The sequence below is a fragment of the Trachypithecus francoisi genome, unplaced genomic scaffold (genome assembly GCF_009764315.1).
Source record: "Trachypithecus francoisi isolate TF-2019V2 unplaced genomic scaffold, Tfra_2.0 Lachesis_group12, whole genome shotgun sequence".
Classification (NCBI taxonomy): domain Eukaryota; kingdom Metazoa; phylum Chordata; class Mammalia; order Primates; family Cercopithecidae; genus Trachypithecus; species Trachypithecus francoisi.
Window position 1 is genome coordinate 11,277,448 of NW_022681457.1, and position 21,818 is coordinate 11,299,265.

The 21,818-nt window shown below is 45.9% G+C and overlaps 1 protein-coding gene across 1 annotated transcript in view; it reads right to left on the reverse strand.

Annotated features, from left to right (window-relative positions):
* Positions 1 to 10,971: 10,971 nt before the first annotated feature.
* NLRP13 (NLR family pyrin domain containing 13) overlaps positions 10,972 to 21,818 on the reverse strand; it is a 44,299-nt gene continuing 33,452 nt past the window's right edge. The window contains exons 8-11 of the mRNA XM_033224526.1: positions 21,172 to 21,342; positions 18,263 to 18,433; positions 14,807 to 14,977; positions 10,972 to 11,162 (exon numbers count right to left, since the gene is read on the reverse strand). Of these exons, the coding sequence (XP_033080417.1) occupies positions 10,988 to 11,162; positions 14,807 to 14,977; positions 18,263 to 18,433; positions 21,172 to 21,342 (688 nt within the window). The 3' untranslated portion in view covers positions 10,972 to 10,987. The remainder of the gene's footprint in view (positions 11,163 to 14,806; positions 14,978 to 18,262; positions 18,434 to 21,171; positions 21,343 to 21,818) is intronic.

Sequence of the window (21,818 nt, forward strand, 5' to 3'; positions counted from 1 at the left end):
TTGGGAGGCTGAGTCGGGTGGATCATGAGGTCAGGAGTTCGAGACCAGCCTGGCCAACATGGTGAAACCCCATCTCTACTAAAAATACAAAAATTAGCCAGGACATGGTGGCACACACCCATAGTCCCAACTACTCAGGAGGCTGAGGCAGGAGAATGGCTTGAACCCGGGAGGTGGAGGTTGCAGCGAGCCGAGATCGCGCCATTGCACTCCAGCCTGGGCAACAGAGTGAGACGATCTCCAAAAAAAAAGCAAGGTGGTGGGTAAGTGAGGAAGTGAGTGTCGAAAAAGACAGCAAGCATGGTGGGTAAAAGGAGTGGGAGGAAAGGTGAGTGAAGCTGGAGACATAAATAATCCTTCTACCTTCCTCATAAACAGAGGCTTGAAGTTAGACAATTGGTCACAAGCTAATTGGTCTGTCTTGGTTCATGGGCTTCATAATTTGGAGGCAGCCTAGAAAAAAAGTTCAGCAGTCAAGGTACACTGGAATCCCTTCTATCTCATCTCTTCTCCTGAACCACCAATTATTCGTTCCAGACAGGCAAGACCTATTATGAACCCCCTGAGTCCTGCAAAGTAACATTGGCCTGACTGTACAGTGGCTTTGAAATCATCTGACTACTGTAAAAAAAAATGTTGCTTTAAGATACTTTGATGTAACTGAATTCAAGGACAAACTTAGAAACTGTAGAACAACAACAAAAAAAATCCCTAAATACAAAATTTAGTAATTGAGTAGATTAAATAAGATTGAGTTATTATTACTAAAAATTTAGTAATTGAGAATTTGTGGATTAAGCATTAAACAGAGGATATCCCTGTGTTTTGTTTGTTTTTTGAGATGAAGTCTCGCTCTGTCGCCAGGCTGAAGTGCAGTGGCATGATCTCAGCTCACGGCAACCCCTGCCTCCTGGGTTCAAGCAATTATCTTGCCTCAGCCTCTTGAGTAGCTGGGACTACAGGTGCCCGCCACCATGCCCAGCTAATTTTTGTGTTTTTAGTAGAGATGGGGTTTTACCGTGTTGGCCAGGATGGTCTCGAACTCCTGACTTTGTTATCTGCCCGCCTCAGCCTCCCAAAATAGCTGGGATTACAGGCATGAACCACTGCACCCAGCCATCCCTGTTTTGTTTTGTTTTGTTTTTTGTTTTGTTTTTTCTCTGAGACAGAGTCTCGCTCTGTCACCAGGCTGGAGTGCAGTGGCACGATACCTGCTTATTGCAACCTCCACCTCCTGGGTTCAAGCAATTCCCCCGCTTCAACCTCCTAAGTGGGACTACAGGCACGTAACACCACACCTGGCTAATTTTTTTTTTTTTGTATTTTTTGTATTTTAGTAGAAAAAGGGTTTTACCATGTTGGCCAGGATGGTCTCAATCTCCTGACCTCGTGATCTGCCTGCCTTGGACTCACAAAGTGCTGGGATTACAGGTGTGAGCCACTGCACCCAGCCCATCCTTGTTATTTTTAAAGAAACAATCACGAAATCTTGGGATAGTCTTTATCTTGTCAGATTATCAGAAATAACATGGTTGGCCAGGTGTGGTAGCTCACGCCTGTAATCCCAGCACTTTGGGAGATCAAGGCTGGAGGATCAATTGAATTCAGGAGTTTGAGAGCAGCCTGGGCAACATGGCAAAACCCCATCTCTACTAAAAAAAAGAAAATCACATGGTGGCACACACCTGTAGTCCCAGCTACTCGGGAGGCTGAAGTGGCAGGATCCCTTGAGCCTGGGAGGCAGAGGTCGCAGTGAGCCAAGATGGTGCCACTGCACTCCAGCCTGGGTGACAGAGTGAGACCCTGTCTCAAAATAGAATATGGCACATTTTAATAGCTGGCAACTGAATATGAATCAATGAGATGAAGATTAAGGCAATTAACGTTTGATTTTATTTTTAATCTTTATGGCCTTGACAACATTTTCTAGATTAGTTCACATACTAAATTAGTTTCTATACCAGATTTCATCTACAAAGGGCAGTAAAGATAGAGATAAAAGGAATAGAATGAAGTATTTCAAGGACTCTAGGTTTTACTATGTCTAATAGAACATGGATGGATAGAAGGATTACAGCCTTCAACTTATTGAAAGGTCCCACTGGGTGTTGTAAAGTGGGCCAGATCTTAAAATAGAAAAGTTGGATTTGTAGGCCAGTTTGACCTATCTCTGTAATCTGCTGTAAAGCATTTTCTTTCAGTGTCTTTGCTTCTAAATCAGTCAAGTAAGGCTGTCCTATCCTACAGGGCTTTGATGAGGATTTAGACCCTGTGGGAAGGTGTTTTATAAGCTACGAAATGCTAGATGGATCTCCAGCTATTCCGTAAGACTCCTTCTGATTGCGTCTGCTTATTGAATAATAGTACAAGAAAGACTCTTGGTGTTAGGGTGGGAGAGAGAAAATTATAACTTATTGAGATCTTATTCTTCATAGAGAGGTCCATCCGTGACACATCGATTTCACATACCCTGTGCAGGATACAGTTTTATATTTTCAGGTGAGTCAAGTACATTTTAGAAATGTTACACAGCCACAAGGCAGAAGTGAAAGCCAAAATTGGGTCTAATTTAATTACAAATTGTTTCTGCCCTGATCATTTTGAAGATGAGGTAATTAGGTCCAGAGAGGGGAAGTGACCCAAAAGTAACAAAATAAGGAGTTATCCTGGGGTGTAAAGACAGAGTCTGTAGCCAGAGGCAGACCATCATATTTCCGTGCAAATGGGTAGGACAGAGTGGTGGTTAGTTTGTAGAGGAAGGACGGAAGACCACATCGTTGGCATCTAACAACCAAAATGATTAAGAAAAACTATTTCAGCTGGGCGCAGTAGCTCACACCTGTAATCCCAGCACTTGGGGAGGCCAAGGTGGGCGAATCAGAAGGTTAAGAGATCAAGACTATCCTGGCCAATGTGGTGAAACCCCATCTCTACTAAAATATAAAAATTAGCTGGCATGGTGGTGTGCACCTGTAATCCCAGCTACTCAGGAGGCTGAGGCAGGAGAATCGCTTGAACCTGGGAGGTGGAGGTTGCAGTGAGCTGAGATCACACCACTGCACTCCAGCCTGGCATCAGAGTGAGACTATCTCACAAAAGAAAATGAAAAAAATACATATATTTCAGATGGATAAAATAAGCAAAAGGGTGGTCCTTACTTTTGTATTAACCTGAATATTATGATTGCTGTAAACAGGGTCATATTCTACTTCTATGTCCTGCACATCTGCAGAATAGAGAAGGAAGACTTTTACTTTCCAGAGAAAACTTATTTCAAGTCTTCTTGAGCAGCAGTCTTAAGTCTCGACCCATAGCATCCAATCTTTTGTGTATCAGAGGGTTTGCCTCTCTTGCCCTGCGGTTAACTCAGATTGACACTTTCTATGCCTCAGAGCCTTTATTTTTGTCTCATCAGGGCACAGGTGCTGGTAGATGTGGCAGTGGGTACTTGTGGAAGATCCCGATTCTTATTTCTTGAAGAAAGATGTCAAATCAACTGAGTATGAACATAGAGAACTATGAGGAAGACAGAAGTTGAGTAGAACAGGTTAAACCAGGATGTAACGGTATCGTGAGTAATGGTAAGAAAACTCGTAGGATTAGTCATAAATTTAAGCAGGGTTGAACATCCTTCTTCAGTATGTTAGCATGTTCAGATATATGGATACAAGTGTGGAGTACCTAGAACACTGGAAAAAGTTTTGTGGTTTTGTTGAGTGCATAGGACAAAGTGAGAGGGGCAGGCAGAGCATGGAAGACGTTGACTAGACAAATTTGAGGGGCTGTTTGGAGTAGTGTCAGCTAAATAGATAAACTCTAAGTGGGGTGAAGTATAACGAAAAGGCAACTATCTTCAGGAACTGAGAAGGGTTTGGGATTTTATTCTACTTAAGAGCCAAAAAGCTAGCCTGTTCCTGTTTCATGGAAGCTAGCAGAAGATATGAGACTCCTGACTCAGAAACAAAGAATTTCATCCATGACAAAAGCATGAGTCAATATTTCTTGTTGCTTTTAATCAGTTCCTCATACCTCCCAAGTCTCTCAAGTTTGGGCACCATAAGGGATCCATGATGGATGACTGTACCTGCTATAGACTGGATTAAGAGAAGCACACTGAGCTTAGGGAATTTGCCAATTTTCAGTAAGAACAAGCCTGCTTTTTATCTGGGGTAGAAAGTTACCTTATCCCTCAAGTTGGCTCAGTGCAAACACAACCTGGCAAAAGTCCTTGGCAAGAAAACTAAAAAAAAAAAAAAATTAAAAGTCAGGGTTGAACATTTTTTGCATACCCATAAAGGTACAGGGGTGCTTAGGGCCCATGATAAACAGCCTCTTGCTACAGTGTATCAGTGAGTTATCAATGGAATGTACAGATTAAACTGGTTGGAAAGAGTAAGTCGGGAAGATATGAGGTGGTGGTTGAAGAGGCAAATACCAATTAAAAGTGAAACTACTAGGCGAGGCGCAGTGGCTCATGCCGGTAAACCCAGCACTTTGGGAGGCTGAGGCAGGCAGATCACAAGGTCAGCTCGAGACCATTTTGGCCAACACAGTGAAACCTTGTCTCTACTAAAATACAAAAATTAGCCAGGTGTGGTGGTAGGTGCCTGTAGTACCAGCTACTTGAGAGGCTGAGGCAGGAGAACGGCTTGAACCTGGCAGGTGGAGGTTGCAGTGAGCCGAGATCGTGCCATTGCACTTGAGCCTGAGCAACAGAGGAAGACTCTGTCTTTAAAAAAAAAAAAAAAAAAAAAAAGGAAACTACAAAATAATTACAGTCATGAGTAATAATTTCTGGGATTTGAGTATGAAAGAGGCTTATGGCCGGGCGCAGTGGCTCAACCCTGTAATCCCAGCACTTTGGGAGGCCGAGACAGGCGGATCACGAGGTCAGGAGATGGAGACCATCCTGGCTAACACGGTGAAACCCCGTCTCTACTAAAAAATACAAAAAACTAGCCGGGTGAGGTGGCAGCGCCTGTAGTCCCAGCTACCCGGGAGGCTGAGACAGGAGAATGGCGTGAACCCGGGAGGCGGAGCTTGCAGTGAGCTGAGATCCGGCCACAGCACTCCAGCCTGGGTGACAGAGCGAGACTCCGTCTCAAAAAAAAAAAAAAAAAAAAAAAAAGCTATATACGGCAGAAGATACTATCAGTGAAGATGCAGTCATAATCTTTTGGTTTCCCTGGGCCACATTGGAAGAATTTGGGCCATACACTAATGATGGCTGATGAGCTAAAAAAGGAAAAAAGTCCATGCATACAAAAGTTTATAAATTTATGTTGGGACCTCATTAAAAGTGGCTCCAGGCCGTGGGTTGGACAAGCGTGGAGGTTAAAATTAGGTGTAAGGAATACAGGTTGAACATCCCAAATCTAAAATGTTCTTTTTGAACACTGAATGGATGCTCAAAGGAAATGTTCACTGGAGCATTTCAGAATTCAGAATTTTAGATTTGGTGTGTCCAGCCAGTAAGTACAATGCAAATATTCCAAAATCTGAAAAAAAAAAAAAAAAAGCAAAGTCCATGCATTTCAGATAAGGGATACTCAACCTGTACCACTGGATGGGCTGATGGCGGGGGGCCAGGAGCTAAAGTCTTTTAACTGAAGTCTCGTTGGCAGTCTGGAAGTGGCTTTGAAGAACAAGGTCTAAATCTAAAGACATGAGGCTAGAGGCTGAGCGGGAGACAGAGGGGTGGGGAGAATGGTCACAGAGCAGCAGGGGATTAAGAGACCACCCACCCAATTAACCACTAGGCTCCCTAGACAAGACAACCACACCCAAAAGTGCTGTAAGAGGAGCAATGTCCTCCGACGAGACGTAGGTTTCAGAGAGAAGATAAAAGGAATGTTTTCAACCTATTCTCTAAATACAGGTTTGTTGGTTTCCACAGAGCACAGTGAGGTTTCAGGTGAAGAAGGGTGGGAGATGGAATAAACTCAGAAAAGGACGTCGTAATGAGGAGTCGGAGCTAGGAATCAATGCGGGCTGGGCACAGTAGCTCACGCCTGTAATCCCAGCACTTCAGGAGGCTGAGTCAGGTGGGTCACTTGAGGCCAGGAGTTCAAGACCAGCCTGGGAAACATGGTGAAACCCCGTCTTTACTAAAAATACAAAGATTAGCCAGGTATGGTGGCGGATACCTGTAATCCCAGCTACTTGGGAGGCTGAGGCAGGACAATCACTTGAACTCGGGAGGTGGAGGCTGCAGTGAGCTGAGATGGTACCACTGTACCACTCCAGCCGAGGTGACAGAGTGAGACCCTGTCTCAAAAAAGAAAAATAAATGTAGAGTCTAATACTTCTTGGGGAAATCAATATAAGTGAAAATAAAAGCATATTAGGAGTTCTAGATGTCTATGTGGCTTAATCCCAGTATAATAATTATGGAATTATAAACATATCAATCCCACTTCTCAATCCTTGAGAAATAAGGCTTTGGGCTTTCCTGAGGTATTTTTATATCCTTTGCTTTATTGAATTCTCTCAACACCTCCAAGAATTAAAAACATACCAAGGAGGACATAGTCATCTTATGACCTTGGGACCAGACACAGTATTAGACTAGCATTCCAGACCTGGGTGTGTAATGAGCTGCCTCCCACAACTGTGACAAAGCCTCCGGCAGGGAACAGCTCAGTTGTCCCCACAAATGGTGACAGAGTGACACACAGGCCAGGATGTCCTGGTGGCGTTCCCCCAAGATCCATGGTCAAGCCACGTGACATCCGATCCGTGGACTCACCACCACCACTTGTCTTCAAGGTCATTAAAATCCCAAGCACATTTGAGTTTCAGACAGAGCTCCTCCTGTGAGGTCTGTATCTCCTCTCTCACTACGCTGTGCAAGTCTTTTTGAATCCTGCAGAAAAAAAGAAGTACTGAAGTTTAGAAGCAGTGAAGCAATTTAGAAGTAATGATTTTTTTTTTTTTAAAGGTTGAGGGGAAAATGTGCAGGTTTGTTACATGGGTCTATTGTTTGGTGTATGAACGATCCCATCACCCAAGTGAATATAGCACCTGACACGTAGTTAAACTTGCTTCCCTCCCACCACCCTCCCTCTAGTGGTCCCCAGTGTCTACTGTTAACACCTTTTTTTTTTTTTTGAGATGGAGTCTCACTCTGTCACCCAGGCTGGAGTGCAATGGCATGATCTTGGCTCACTGCACCCTCCACCTCCCAGATTCAAGCAATTCTCCTGCCTGTCTCCAGAGTAGCTGGGATCATAAGTGCCTGCCAGCATGCTTGGCTAATTTTTGTATTTTCAGTAAAGACTGGGTTTCACCATTCATGTTGGCCAGGCTGGTCTTGAACTCCTGAACTCAGGTGATCCACCTGCCTTGGCCTCCCGAAGTGCTGGGATTACAGGTGTGAGCCACTGTGCCGGGCTACTGTCACCATCTTTAAATCCACATGTACTGATTGTTTAGCTCAAACTTGTGAGAATATGTGGTATGTGGTTTTCTATTCCTGCATTAATTCACTTGGGCTAATGGTCCCCGGCTGCATCCATGTTGCCGCAAAGGACATGGTTTCATTCCTTTTTAGGGCTGTGTAGTAGTCCATGGTGTATATGGACTACATGCTTTGTGTTCCTCACAGCACTATTCACAGTAGTATTGACATGGAACCAACCTAGGTGCTCACCAACAGCGGACTGGCTGGAAGCAGTGAAGTACAGGCAGGGTGCAGTGTAAAGGGGCTAACTGACATAAAGCAACAAAGGTTGAGGCAAAAGTAATTGCCATTTTTGCCATTAACAGTAATGGCAGCCGGACACGGTGGCTCACGCCTGTAATCCCAGCACTTTGGGAGGCCGAGGCGGGTGGATCACCTGAGGTCGGGAGTTCTAGACCAGCCTGACCAACATGGAGAAACCCCGTCTCTACTAAAAATACAAAATTAGCCGGGCATGGAGAAGCACGCCAGTAATCCCAGCTACTCGGGAGGCTGAGGCAAGAGAATCGCTTGAACCGGGGGGGCAGAGGTTGCAGTGAGCAGAGATCACGCCATTGCACTCCAGCGTGGGCAGCAAGAGTGAAACTCTGTCTCTCAGAAAAAAAAAAAAAAAAAGTAATGGCAAAAACCATTACTTTAAAACCGCTGCATTCAAAGTAACAGCAAACACCACGATGACTTTGGTACCACCCTACAGAAAGACTAACAAATGAAGGTAACTTTTGTTTACCCTTTGATTGGGACCTCCCACCACCCGAGCCTAACCCACAGATGTCAGGGAGAAGATCTGATGGCACAGGAACTCCTTTCCATAGAGAAAAGGCACAACCACAAAGGCAAGGGATGAGAAAACCATGGTGCAGATGACACAAGGGACCTCGTGGGCAGGCCAGGGTAACTCAGGCCATTGTCACTGCATATGAATAAATCCACACACTTCTCAATCTGCATCTAGCAATTTTTGAAAAACAAAATCTGAGCATTCTACAAGAGGAGGTGAGGGTCTGGGCACCCAGTCATGAGTCCCTTCTGTACACATGCATGACAGACAGCAGAGAGGCTTCATCTTTAATGATCACTGTCCCAGAACCCTTTTTAAAACGCACCACTGAAGTGTGAAGTTGGCAACATCAAATCTTCAATCTAAAAGGTGCAGCTTGTGACTCACTTCCAAAGAAGGCAAGGTTCCTTGGCATCTGAGATGACTTCTGCTGAAATGTACCTAATAACTGTTAACTGCTTGGCCGGGCGCGGTGGCTCAAGCCTGTAATCCCAGCACTTTGGGAGGCCGAGGCGGGCGGATCACAAGGTCATAAGATCGAGACCATCCTGGCTAACATGGTGAAACTCCATCTCTACTAAAAAAATACAAAAAACTAGCCGGGCGAGGTGGCTGGTGCCTGTAGTCCCAGCTACTCGGGAGGCTGAGGCAGGAGAATGGCGTGAACCCAGGAGGCAGAGCTTGCAGTGAGCTGAGATCCGGCCACTGCACTCCAGCCCGGGTGACAGAGCGAGACTCCGTCTCAAAAAAAAATAAAAATAAAAATAAATAAAAAATTAAAAAAAACTGTTAACTGCTTACCTTTCTCCATGCCCCCCCCCCCCCAACTTTTTTGTTTTGAGACAGGGTCTTGCTCTGTTACCCAGGCTGGAGTACATGATCATAGCTCACTGCAGTCTTGAACTCCTGGGTTCAGGCAATCCTCCCACCTCAGCCTCCCAAGTTGCTGGGGCCACAGGTGTGTGCCACCATGCCAAGCTAATATTTTTTAAATTTTTGTAGAGATAGGATCTCCCTATGTTGCCCACACTGGTCTTGAACTCCTGGCCTCAAGTGATCCTCCTGCCTTGCCTCTCAAAGTGCTGGGATTACAGGCATGAGCAACCGCAGCCAGCCTGCTTACTTTTCTGATTTCCTTAGAATACTGGATGGGGTAGAGAGTATTCTAATTGTTGTTCTTTCAGTGCCTCAAAGGGGCAACGTAAGGCTTGGTGCCACCTCAGGGCCTTTGCACATGCTACTGAAACATCCGTAGCACATTCCACCCTTCATCTCTAGCCACCTCTCACGTTCCCTTCCTGATGTAGGGACTCCCTCCTTCCAGCTTCCTTGGGGCTCAGGATCAATGGCACCACCTCAGGCAAGCCGCTTGCTATTCTGGTCACCCTCCTGTCTCATGTCAACCTACAGTTTCTTTTGCAGCATTCATGACAACAGAGATTGCTTTTATGTCTCAGACCCGTTATCTCCTGGAGGAGAACTCGAGACTTGTGAGGACAAGGCTCACGTTCATTTGTCTGTCTACCATGGCCATGGTGCTTGGCCTAGAGTCGGTATTGAAAAAGAAGCTATGAGTTAATGGCTGTGAAGTGAAATGTAGAGTAGGTACAAGAAAGATAAAAACGAGCAGGCTCTCAAAATACCCAGAACTCTCCAGGACTGCACCATCCAGTACGATAATCATTAGCCCCATGTGGCTGTTAAGATTTAATTATTAGGTTGATGCAAAAGTAATTGCCCTTTTTGCCGTTAAAAGTGATGGCAAAAACCATTAGTTTAAAACCACTGCATTAAAAGTAATAGCAAACACCACAATTACATTGCACCAACTTAATAAAACTAAACATTTAAATGTAAAGAAAACAGGCCACTAGCCAGGAGCCATGGCTCACACCTATAATCCCAGCACTTTGGGAGGCTAAGGCAGGTGGATCACCTAAGGTCAGGAGTTCTAGACCAGCCTGGCCAACATGGTGAAACCCTGTCTCTACTAAAAATACAAGAACAACAACAATAAATTAGCCAGGTGTGATGGCATGCAGCTGTAGTCCCAGCTACTGGGGAGGCTGAGGCAGGAGAATTGCTTGAACCAGGAGGAGGAGGTTGTAGTGAGCTGAGATCATATCACTGCATTCCAGCCTGGGTGACAGACTGAGACTTCATCTCAAAAAAAAAAAAGAAAAAACACACACAACAACAGTCTGAGCACAGTGACTCACATCTGTAATCCCAGCACTTTGGGAGGCCAAGGCAGGTGGATCACCTGAGGTCAGGAGTTCAAGATAGCCTGGCCAACAAGGCAAAACCCTGTCTCTACAAAAATAAAAAAATTAGTTGATCATGGGGGCGGGCACATGTAACCCCAGTTACTCGGGAGGATGAGGCGGGAAAATTGCTTAAATCCAGGAGGTAGAGGTTACAGTGAGTCAAGATGACACCATTGCACTCTAGCCTGGGTGACACAGTGAGACACTATCTCACAAAAGGAGAAAGAAAAAAAGAAAACTACTAATTCAGTTCCCAGTCACACTAACCATGTTTCAAGTTCCCAATGATGAGATGCTGCTAGTGGCTACGTGGCAGGTGCACAGCGCGGATAGATCACTCCCACTCTTACTGGGAGTTCCATTGGCCAGCACTGCCCGAGGAAGCTGACTGCAATGGAAACCTGACGCGTGCTCTAGAAGCCTAGTCAATCTAGCCTTGTCCCTGTACGTTCTTGCCCGTGGAAAAGTCAGTGGGGATTACCCGAGTTTCTGCAGCCTGCATGTCGACTTTCTCAAAGCCTTACATAGCATCTTGACACCATCAGGATCCAATTCATTGCCTAGAAGGTTCAGACTGACCAGGCTTTTACTGCTGCTGAGAACCGAGGAGAGATGCTGGCAGCAAGCAGTTGTCACATTGCATTTTGCCAACCTAGGGCAGGCAGGAAGAAAGCATAACAGATAATCCTCTGAGACTGGGAAGTTAGAAAAGAGATATCACATCTACAGGAAAACGATTACTAAAACAGACTGCTTAAGAGTGGAGCACTTGCCCCGGCGTGGTGGCTCATGCCTGTAATCCCAGCACTTTGGGAGGCTGAGGTGGGCGGATCATGAGGTCAAGAGATCAAGACTATCCTGGCCAACATGGTGAAATCCCCTCTCTATTAAAAATACAAAAATTAGGCCGGGCGCGGCGGCTCAAGCCTGTAATCCCAGCACTTTGGGAGGACGAGACGGGCGGATCACAAGGTCAGGAGATCGAGACCATCCTGGCGAACACAGTGAAACCCCGTCTCTACTCAAAATACAAAAAACTAGCCGGGCGAGGTGGCGGGCGCCTGTAGTCCCAGCTACTCGGGAGGCTGAGGCGGGAGAATGGCGTGAACCCGGGAGGCGGAGCTTGCAGTGAGCTGAGATCCAGCCACTGCACTCCAGGCTGGGCGACAGAGCAAGACTCCGCCTCAAAAAAAAAAAAAAAAATACAAAAATTAGGGCCCTGCGCGGTGGCTCAAGCCTGTAATCCCAGCACTTTGGGAGGCCGAGACGGGCGGATCACGAGGTCAGGAGATCGAGACCCTCCTGGCTAACACGGTGAAACCCCGTCTCTACTAAAAAATACAAAAAAATTAGCCAGGCGAGGTGGCAGGCGCCTGTAGTCCCAGCTACTCGGGAGGCTGAGGCAGGAGGATGGCGTGAACCTGGGAGGTGGAGCTTGCAGTGAGCTGAGATCCTGCCACTGCACTCCAGCCTGGGCGGCAGAGCGAGACTCCGTCTCAAAAAAAAAAAAAAAAAAAATACAAAAATTAGCCAGGCGTGTTGGCAAGTATCTGTAGTTGCAGCTACTCAGGAGGCTGAGGTAGGAGAATTGCTTGAACCCGGGAGGTAGAGGTTGCAGCGAACTGAGGTCACACCACTGCACTCCAGCCTGGTGAGAGCAAGATTCTGTCTTTTGGAAAAAAAAGGGCTGGGTGGGTGCAGTGACTCACAACTGTCATCCCAGCATTTTGGGAGGCCGAGGTGGGTGGATCACAAGGGTCAGGAGTTCAACACCAGCCTGGACAAGATGGCAAAACCCTGTCTCTACTACAAAAAAATACAAAAATTAGCTGGGTGTAGTAGTGTGCGCCTGTAATCCAATCCTAGCTGCTCGGGAGGCTGAGGCAGAGAATTGCTTGAGCCCGGGAGACGGAAGTTGCAGTGAGCTGAGATTGCACCACTGCACTCCAGCCTGGGCAACAGAGTGAGACTCCATCTCACAAAAAAAAAAGAAAAAAAAAAAAAGTGGAGTACTTATTCCATGCTGGTCACCTTTTAAATACTGACACGTAACTCATCTAACCCATCCATCAATCCCATCAAAGGCAGATACTATTTTATTTTATTTTTTTTTTTTTTTTTTGAGACGGAGTCTCGCTCTGTCGCCCAAGCTGGAGTGCAGTGGCCGGATCTCAGCTCACTGCAAGCTCCGCCTCCCAGGTTCACGCCATTCTCCTGCCTCAGCCTCCCGAGTAGCTGGGACTACAGGCGCCCGCCGCCTCGCCCGGCTAGTTTTTTGTACTTTTTAGTAGAGACGGGGTTTCACTGTGTTAGCCAGGATGGTCTCGATCTCCTGACCTTGTGATCCGTCCGTCTTGTCCTCCCAAAGTGCTGGGATTACAGGCTTGAGCCACTGCGCCCGGCCTAAGGCAGATACTATTTTAAACTGTATTTGATTGAGGAGGAAACAAAAATTTAACCTGCCAGAATGTGAAACAAACCATTTTAGTATACAATGGATATGAGTTTATTAGATCTCTGAAAACGGAAATAGCACTATTATTCCTGATTTCCACTTTTTTTTCCATCTTATTTCTAAATTCAACAATACAAAATTTGAACATTTGGGTTGGCTAGCTACTAGAAACACAAAGACAAAAGTGAGAAAGTACATTAGATCAGTTTAACACATCAGGAATCTCCACCTGAATTTCATAAATAACTGTGATACGCTGGCCAGGCACCGTGACTCATGTCAGTAATTTCAACACTTTGGGAGACTGAGGCAGGCAGACCACTTGAGCTCAGGAGTTTGAGACCAGCCTGGGCAACATGGTGAAACCTCATCTCTATAATAAATAGAAAAAAATAGGCGAGTGTGGTAACGTGCATCTGTTGTCCCAGCTACTCAGGAGGCTGAGGTGAAAAGATGGCTTGAGCCCAGGAGGCAGAGGTTGCACTGAGCTGAGATCGCACCACTGCACTCCAGCCTGGGTGAGAGTGAGAGACCCCATCTTTAAAAAAAAAAAACAAACAAACAATAAAGCCCTTCTTTTAGAAAGAAAAAGGTCAGAGTGAGTCTCTCTCTTAAGGAAATAGTTCAGTAAGTTGCTTCATTAACTGATTTTTTTTTTTTGAAGACGAACTTGGTTCAGAATGCATTTATGCCAAACTGTCTTAAATTTGGCACTGCAAATAACATTAACCTATTCATGTCTCTTTCAGGCCTATGAGCGAACAAGTCTAGTTTATGTTTAAACCAATGATTATTTGTGGTGTCTATAGAGTAGATTTAACAATCTCTGAATAGAGGTTTGAGGTGGCTGGTAAACCCCAACAATGCTGGAGGTGGTTTACAGTTTGAGTCGGTTCATTTGATACTAACAAATCCTAACACACCTTTTCAGAAAACATCACTGAGCTATTGTATTAACGAGCCCTGGAGCCATTCCCTACATGAGAAATGGCTGTCATTTAAGCCACATTTAGCAAAACCTCCTACGTTTCAGAGCAACTCATCTGAGTCTGCTGAGTCTACATTGCATGACGGTTAACAACTGTGAAGTGGAGATTCACAGTGCGGAGAGAGCAGGCTGCACCCACCCGCAAGTACCTGCCACCCACCGTGGACAGATTGGGAGGAATAATACTTGCAGTGTACCGAGGATAGTGGTAACAAGAGTAAAACGCTTCTCTAAACGCGAAAAACTTCAAGCTTACCATCTAGCAGGAGAGATTTCTTTTTTGTTTGTTTGTTTATTTTTTGAAATGGATTTTCACTCTTGTCTCCCAGGCTGGAGTGCAGTGGCACGATCTTGGCTCCCCGCAACCTCCACCTCCTGGGTTCAAGCAATTCTCCTGCCTCAGCCTCCTGAGTAGCTGGGATTACAGGTGCCCACACCTCTACACCTGGCTAATTTTTGTGTTTTTTAGTAGAGACAGGGTTTCACCACGTTGGCCAGGCTGGTCTTGAATGCCTGACCTCAGGTGATCCACCCACCTCAACCTCATCGTATGCTAGGATTACAGGCATGAGCCGCTGCTCCCAGCTAATTTGTGTATTTTTAGTAGAGATGGGGTTTCCGCATGTTGGCCAGGCTGCTCTCGAACTCCTGACCTCAGGTGATCTGCCCACCTTGGCCTCCCAAAGTGCTGGGATTACAGGCATGAGCCATCACACCCAGCCGAGACTTATTAGAGGAGGGCTTGTCCTTACTTTGTCTCACTTTCTAACCGCTGATGGGATCCTGTCATTTTATCTCCATACCCGCAAACGTAGGGAAGGAAGACTCTGCGAGGAGAACAGCATCAACTCACCCAAGTGTGTGCAACGCACGATGTGCAGGTTTCAGAGCCTCACACAGTAGCTTCACTCCATCATCCTGAAGATCATTTTGTCCCAAATCCAAGATTTTCACGTTACGATTATGCCTGAGGGCATTAGCCAGCTCTCGACAGCCCTCTCTTGTGCAAGAACAACCTGACAAACTGCAAAATAAAAACGTACAAAGAGGGGAAAGTAATGGTGTCCTGAAGCTGTGCTGTGTTTACGCCTGCCCATCTCACGTCCAGGGAAAGGAGACACCGAAGCCAGACTGTTTACACCTGACCATCTCACGTCCAAGGCAAGGAGACACCCTGAAGCCAGACTGTTTACACCCGCCCATCTCACGTCCAAGGCAAGGAGACACCCTGAAGCCAGACTGTTTACACCCGCCCGTCTCACGTCCAAGGAAAGGAGACACCCTGAAGCCAGACTGTTTACACCTGCCCGTCTCACGTCCAAGGAAAGGAGACACCCTGAAGCCAGACTGTTTACACCTGCCCATCTCACGTCCAAGGCAAGGAGACACCCTGAAGCCAGACTGTTTACACCTGCCCGTCTCATGTCCAAGGCAAGGAGACACCCTGAAGCCAGACTGTTTACACCTGCCTGTCTCACATCCAAGGCAAGGAGACACCCTGAAGCCAGACTGTTTACACCTGCCTGTCTCACATCCAAGGCAAGGAGACACCCTGAAGCCAGACTGTTTACACCTGCCTGTCTCACGTCCAAGGAAAGGAGACACCCTGAAGCCAGACTTCTGTCCCAAGCCTGAAATGAGGAGGAAGCGAGTCAGGAGGGCCAAAACACCTGCAGGTGCTCTGTTTGCCTGAGATAGAAAGAAAGCAGAGAGTACAGCAGTCCAGCCCTGTCCCTCCCACGCCCCCCGCAGGTGCATGAGTGTGAAGTGCCTCTCTGTGATGGTTACCCCCCAGCACCCACAGTTGGCTTGGTTATCACAGTGCACCATTCTCAGCCCTCGAGCTCAACAGTTGAGCTGAAGATACCAGAAATCTCCTATAATGGCAGGTCTGAATTTCCCAGAATAAATTACTATACCATAATAAGTTCAAGATAGTTAATCCAGGTGACTATTTGGAGAAAATATGGGATGAGGTGGGGAGGGATGAGGAGAGGAGGGACAAGGAAGAGACAGGAGGAGAGAGAAGAACATTGGAAGGCTGATACCCTTATGCGGAGAAGGCGCATGGCAATCCAAAATCCTTAAACCCCCTCTTCCCTGCAAAAAAAGGTTTGGCCGGGTGCGGTGGCTCATGCCTGTAATCCCAGCACTTTGGGAGGCCGAGGCAGGTGGATCACGAGGTCAGAAGATTGAGACCAGCCTGCCCAACATGGTGAAACCCTGTCTCTACAAAAAATACAAAAATTATCCAGGCATGGTGGCAGGCGCCTGTAATCCCAGCTACTCGGGAGGCTGAGGCAGGAGAATCGCTTAAATCCGGGAGGCGGAGGTTGCACTAAGCCGAGATTGTGCCACTGCACTCCAGCCTGGGCAGCAGAGCAAGAGTCCATCTCAAAACAATAAATAAATAAATAAATAAAAACAGTTTTGACTATGTGAACAATGTCCATGTGGCTAAATCCTCAAAGGCCAAGTGTAAGAGAACTGCCAGCCTGATAAATGATACATACAAATCAAACCAAAGACAGTTAGCTCTCCCTAGAGTTTAGACATGGTGGTCAAAGGGTACAAAAATCTCAGCAGGAATATGATTTTTTTTTTTGAGATCTATTGCACGTCATGGTGAATGTACTTAATAGAACATGGTACCTTTCAAAATTGCAAACATAATTTCAAATATTGTCACCACAAAAAAGTATTTGAGGCGATGGACACGTTAACTAACTTAATTATTCCACTTTGTATTCATAATTGTAACACTTTGCACACCCAAAACATATACAGATGGTAAATTTACAATAAAAAGATTAAGCTTCTAAAAACAAGAAAGAATTCCCTACAAGTGAGTACGGAAAAAAAACAATGCAACTGGTAAAAAAAAAAAAAAAAAAAAAAAAAAAAAAAAGTTTTTATCAATGGTTGTCAGCATTTGAAAACATACTCAACTTCATTCTTATAAATGCAGATGCAAATATAAAACTACTTTGTGTTTACAAAGGAAGAGATATCACCCACAGGATGGATGGGCCTCAAAATCATCTTAGAGGGAGAAATTAGTTCAACCATTGTGGAAGACAGTGTGGTCATTCTTCACTCTAGAACCAGGAATCCCATTTGACCCAGCAATCCCGTTACTGAGTGTTGGTGAAGCTTTAATCAAAGGAGATAGGTCATAAATCAGTAATTGTTGAAGTTTGAGCATGGATTGGAGTATATGCTCTTCTCTCTACTCTTGGTTTCAAATTCCCCTGGAAGAATAAAAAATCCATTGACCGGCCAGGTGCGGTGGCTCACGTCTTGGTACACGCTAGGTCACACATCACCAGCACCCAGTAAAAACCCTGGGCAGAGGGTCTCCAATGGGCTGCCCTGGTAGACTGCACTTGGCATGATTGCCACAGCTGGTGGCCGGAGGAATTGTGTGTCTTGTGTGATGTTGGAAATAAAGCTTGGAATCTTAAGGAAAACGAGCACTCAGACAAAGGAGTTCTCAGCCAAGCCAATTTACTTCTGCCCAGAGGGATCACTCTCTTTGGCCAGTTGCCCGGAGAGCACCCAGAACAAAGGAAAATGAAATTTTTTATCCGTGATGCAAATCCTGACCCCGTGCCCTTTCCCCATTGGCTGGGGTCAAACTGCACCATCTAAACTAGACCTGATTGGCTAAACATGTGAACGTTCTCTTAGATAACGTGGGCCCGTAAGGGAGAAAGGGGAGAAGGCAAAGAAGTCTTCTGCGATGAGCTAGAGAGTGAGTTTTCTTCCCAAATAAGGAAAGGAATGTGAGCGAATACTGAGAAGCCGCTGGTGCCTCAACATGTAAAGGCAGAAAGAAAAAGAAGAAAAGGGAAGGGGAGGGCCCTGTGGATGAAAGAATAAAGGATAGATGAGGCTATTTGAAGAGAAACCTTGTCACATCCCACATGTAACTACATGGGGAAGAGGACTCTTGGGAGCTTATGTCTGGTTTCCTCTGGACTTTGTCCCAAGTCCCTTCTCTTTGCTAATCTGCCTTGTGTCCTTTCACCCTGATGAAGTGTAGCCGTGAATACAACTCCGGACTGAATCCCAAGTCCTCCCATTGAAACATCAAACCTGGGGGCTGGTCTCGAGGTCCCCCGGACACATACACATTCACAGTCATCCCACTTTCCCCATCCCACACCCCCAACAAAACCAGAAGCTCCTCTATGGCAAAGAGCTCGTCCACACCTCACTCAAACCCCATCAGGAACTCAGGCATGGGTGGGTCAATTCCCATCGCTCTCCTCCAGCCACTCACTGCGAGAGAGCCAAGAAAACTTACTTCAGGCTCTGCAGGTTACAATCCGGGCGACCCAAGGCCTCACACAGGAACTTGACTCCCTCATCTCCCAGGCGGTTCTTGCTCAGATTTAGGTGTGCCAGGCTCCTGTTCTGCAGGAGAGCATCTGACAAGTACCTGCAACTGGGTGCTCCCAGCTGGCAAAACCAGAGCCTGCAGGGTGAGAGCCACAGAGACGGATGCTCAGGGAAGCAGCCCAGATGGAGGCTCCCGGGGCACAGCCTCAGGCCGCCTCCGAGTCTGCACATGCAGCAGCTCCCTGGACCACATGGTCTTTCTTTTCCGCTGGACACCAACCCAGTCTATGCTAGTACCTTGCGTATCATAACCCTCCCTCGGTCCAGATATCTACAGTGGGCACATCACGTGTGTGCTTCTCATTAGTGATTGGTTTAGGAAAAAATAGAGAAAAAACTTTCAAGGCTCCAAGGTTCTGGAGCCAGTTGGGCATGGGTCCAAATGGGTTTGTCTGTCAGCAGCTAGGAGACCCTCAACAAGCTCCTGCACTCTTTTCAGCCTTCATTGCCTTCCAAAGTGCAGTAGGATGGTCTAGCAGAGAGCTGCCAGTGAGCCCATGAGCAGTGCATGTGCTTGGGATGGCACTTGGCAAACAGGCAGTGTGCAGGTTATAGAAGATTATTATGTCACTAATAGAGATGGCATATGTTAGATATGTATGTATTGCATAATATGTTTGTGTTAACATGTAAGTTTTAAAATATACGTAGTTATATAGTATACATTAATATATTAAATATTAACTATATATTACATATATAATACACATATTACATAATATATATCACTAAAATATATAATGAAATATATGTTACAATTATACATGTATATACATATAATTACAATAAATATACATTATTATTTAATAATTTGTTATACTATATAACTATATTATAATTAGTTGTAATTATATAATTACAATAATTGGTTAAAATTACAATATGTAATTATGTGTGTATGATGTTATAACGGGTAGAATTAACACAATTATAATTAATTATTATTAGGGTTATAGTTATATTAAGGTTCTACTACTAATTATAATAATAATGGCGTTACAGTTCTACGCATATTATCATACACATAATTACACACATGTATGATTAACTCACATTATACATATGAATCACCTATCGATATTCCTGTTCTTGCAGACTCAGTGCTCAGTGGGCACTGGCCCTTTGCTCCTTTGCCAGTTCAGAGTCCGTGGTTCTCCAGGATCATGAACTTGGTGACACCTAAAGGCCCTTGGCCTTTCTGTTTTTTATACTCAGTCTCAGGAAGTTGTCCAGTCTCTGCAAAACCCAGCTTTCCCTCTATTCCACACCTGCACCACAGCAGCACAATGCAGCTAGAGAAGAGGAGATCTAAAGAATCTCACGATGCGTCCACACTGTATGGGGTCTCTCATCCTCACACAGCAATCCTCTGGATTCCCGCAGTCCTGCCTACAACTGCTCACAGAACATCTCTGCGTGGTTATTCGATAGGTATCTCAAGCTCCTATATCCCCAACCCAAACTCTTTTCACCCCGACCCAGCTCTGCCCCCATCTTCCCTGTGTTGGAGAATGATCCCATCCTTTACCTAGCTGCCAACCTCACCCTTTGGGAGGTATTCTTGGTACCCTCCCTCCTAAACTACCTTGAATCTATCAGCAAACCCCATTGGTTCTACCTTCCCATCTATCCTGAAATCCTATAACCTCCCCGTGGGCCACTCTCTCCTGGTCGATAGGAGTCCCATCTCTTGCTCATACTGGTCTTTTTGTCCCGACTGTCCCGACTGGTATTTTGTCTACCTGTCAACAGCGGCCTGCACCATCTTTCAAAGTAGGTCAGATTAAGGTCATGTCCCACTTCCAATCCAAGGATGACTTTCTATCTCACCCCAGACAAAACAGATTCTTACACAGCCCAGCATGTCCCAGGCACCTCCATCTCCTCCCACTATCACCCTCACTCACTTTACTCCAACCATGCTATCTTCCTCATTGTTCTTCCAACATACTGTGCTCATTCCAACCTCACGCCTTTTTTTGAGACAGAGTCTCACTGTCGTCCAGGCTGGAGTGCCGTGGTGCGATCTCTGCTCACTGCAACCCCCAACTCCTGGGTTCAAGCCATTCTCCTTCCTCAGCCTCCTGAGAAGCCGGGATTACAGGCACATGCCACACACCCGGCTAATTTTTTTGTGTATTTTTAGTAGGGATGGGGTTTCACCATGTTGGTCAGGCTGGTCTTAAACTCCTGACCTCGTGATCTGCCTGCCTCAGCCTCCCAAAGTGCTGGGATTACAGGCACAAGCCACCGTTCCCGGCCCAACCTCAGGCCTTTCACTCTGCTGTTCCTTCTCTGCATACTGCTGCCTCCCCTTGCTTCATCTGAGTCTCTAATTTTAGTATCACCTCTTCAAATAGGTTGGTGAGAGAAGACCCTGCTGGGAAATCAACCCCATCCCTGTCATTCTATTCTCGTTCTACTTTGTTTTTCTTTATATCTATTGTTTTGTTTTTATATGTCACTCATGAAACTGTATCTTCCATATGGGCAGGAAGTAAATGTCATAGTTACCACCCCAGCCTTGAGGCCTTGTTCTCTCTCTGCTAAGAGCTCACGTATGGGTTGACCAAAAAATTCATTATTTCCTGGGGTCCTTGTGGAAATTAATTTTCTTGGCATACACTCTAGAGATGGAATCAACAGACCTAGGATGCTACTCAGAATCTGTTTTAGAGCAATTCCTGGCACACAGTAATGACTCAGTGAATGTTACTTTTTAATCATGTAAATAGATAGCAGATGAAGAAACCATTATTCTTGATATCTGTGCCCATAGAGTCATTTCTAGAAACGGAACCAAGGAGAACTTACTCCAGTCTCTCTAAGGCACACTTGGGGTGAGTCAGGGCCGCACACAACAGCTTGATGCCGTCATCTTGGAGCTGATTAAATCCCAGGCACAATCGAGTTACGTGTTGGATGCTGGTGAGAAACAAGGCCAGGTCCTGACAGCTGGCCGCCGACAGGTTACATTTCTCCAGGCTGTGGAAGTTGCGGGTACAAGGTGAGCCTCAGCCATGATGCTCAGGTTCCTCTACTTTTCTCTCTCAACCCCTGAACCCCTGAGACCCAAACGTTATGGGAAGATTAAATTGGAGAAAGAACAAAAGCTTAAAGGAGAAAAAGGGCCAGGCACAGTGGCTCACGCCTGGAATCCCAGCAGTTTGGGAGGCCAAGGCAGGCGGATCACCTGAGGTCAAGAGTTCAAGAGCAGCCTGGCCAACATGGTGAAACCTCATCTCTACTTAAAAAAAAAAAAAAAAAGGCTGGGCATGGTGGTGGGCACCTGTAGTCCCAGCTACTCAGAAAGGCTGAGGCAGGAGAACTGCTTGAACCCCAAGAGGTGGAGGGTGCGGTGAGCCAAGATTGCACCACTGCACTCCAGCCTGGGTGACAGAGGGAGGCTCCATCTCAAAAAAAAAAAAAAAAGTGAGTCAAGGTAGGATTTTCTCAGCCCT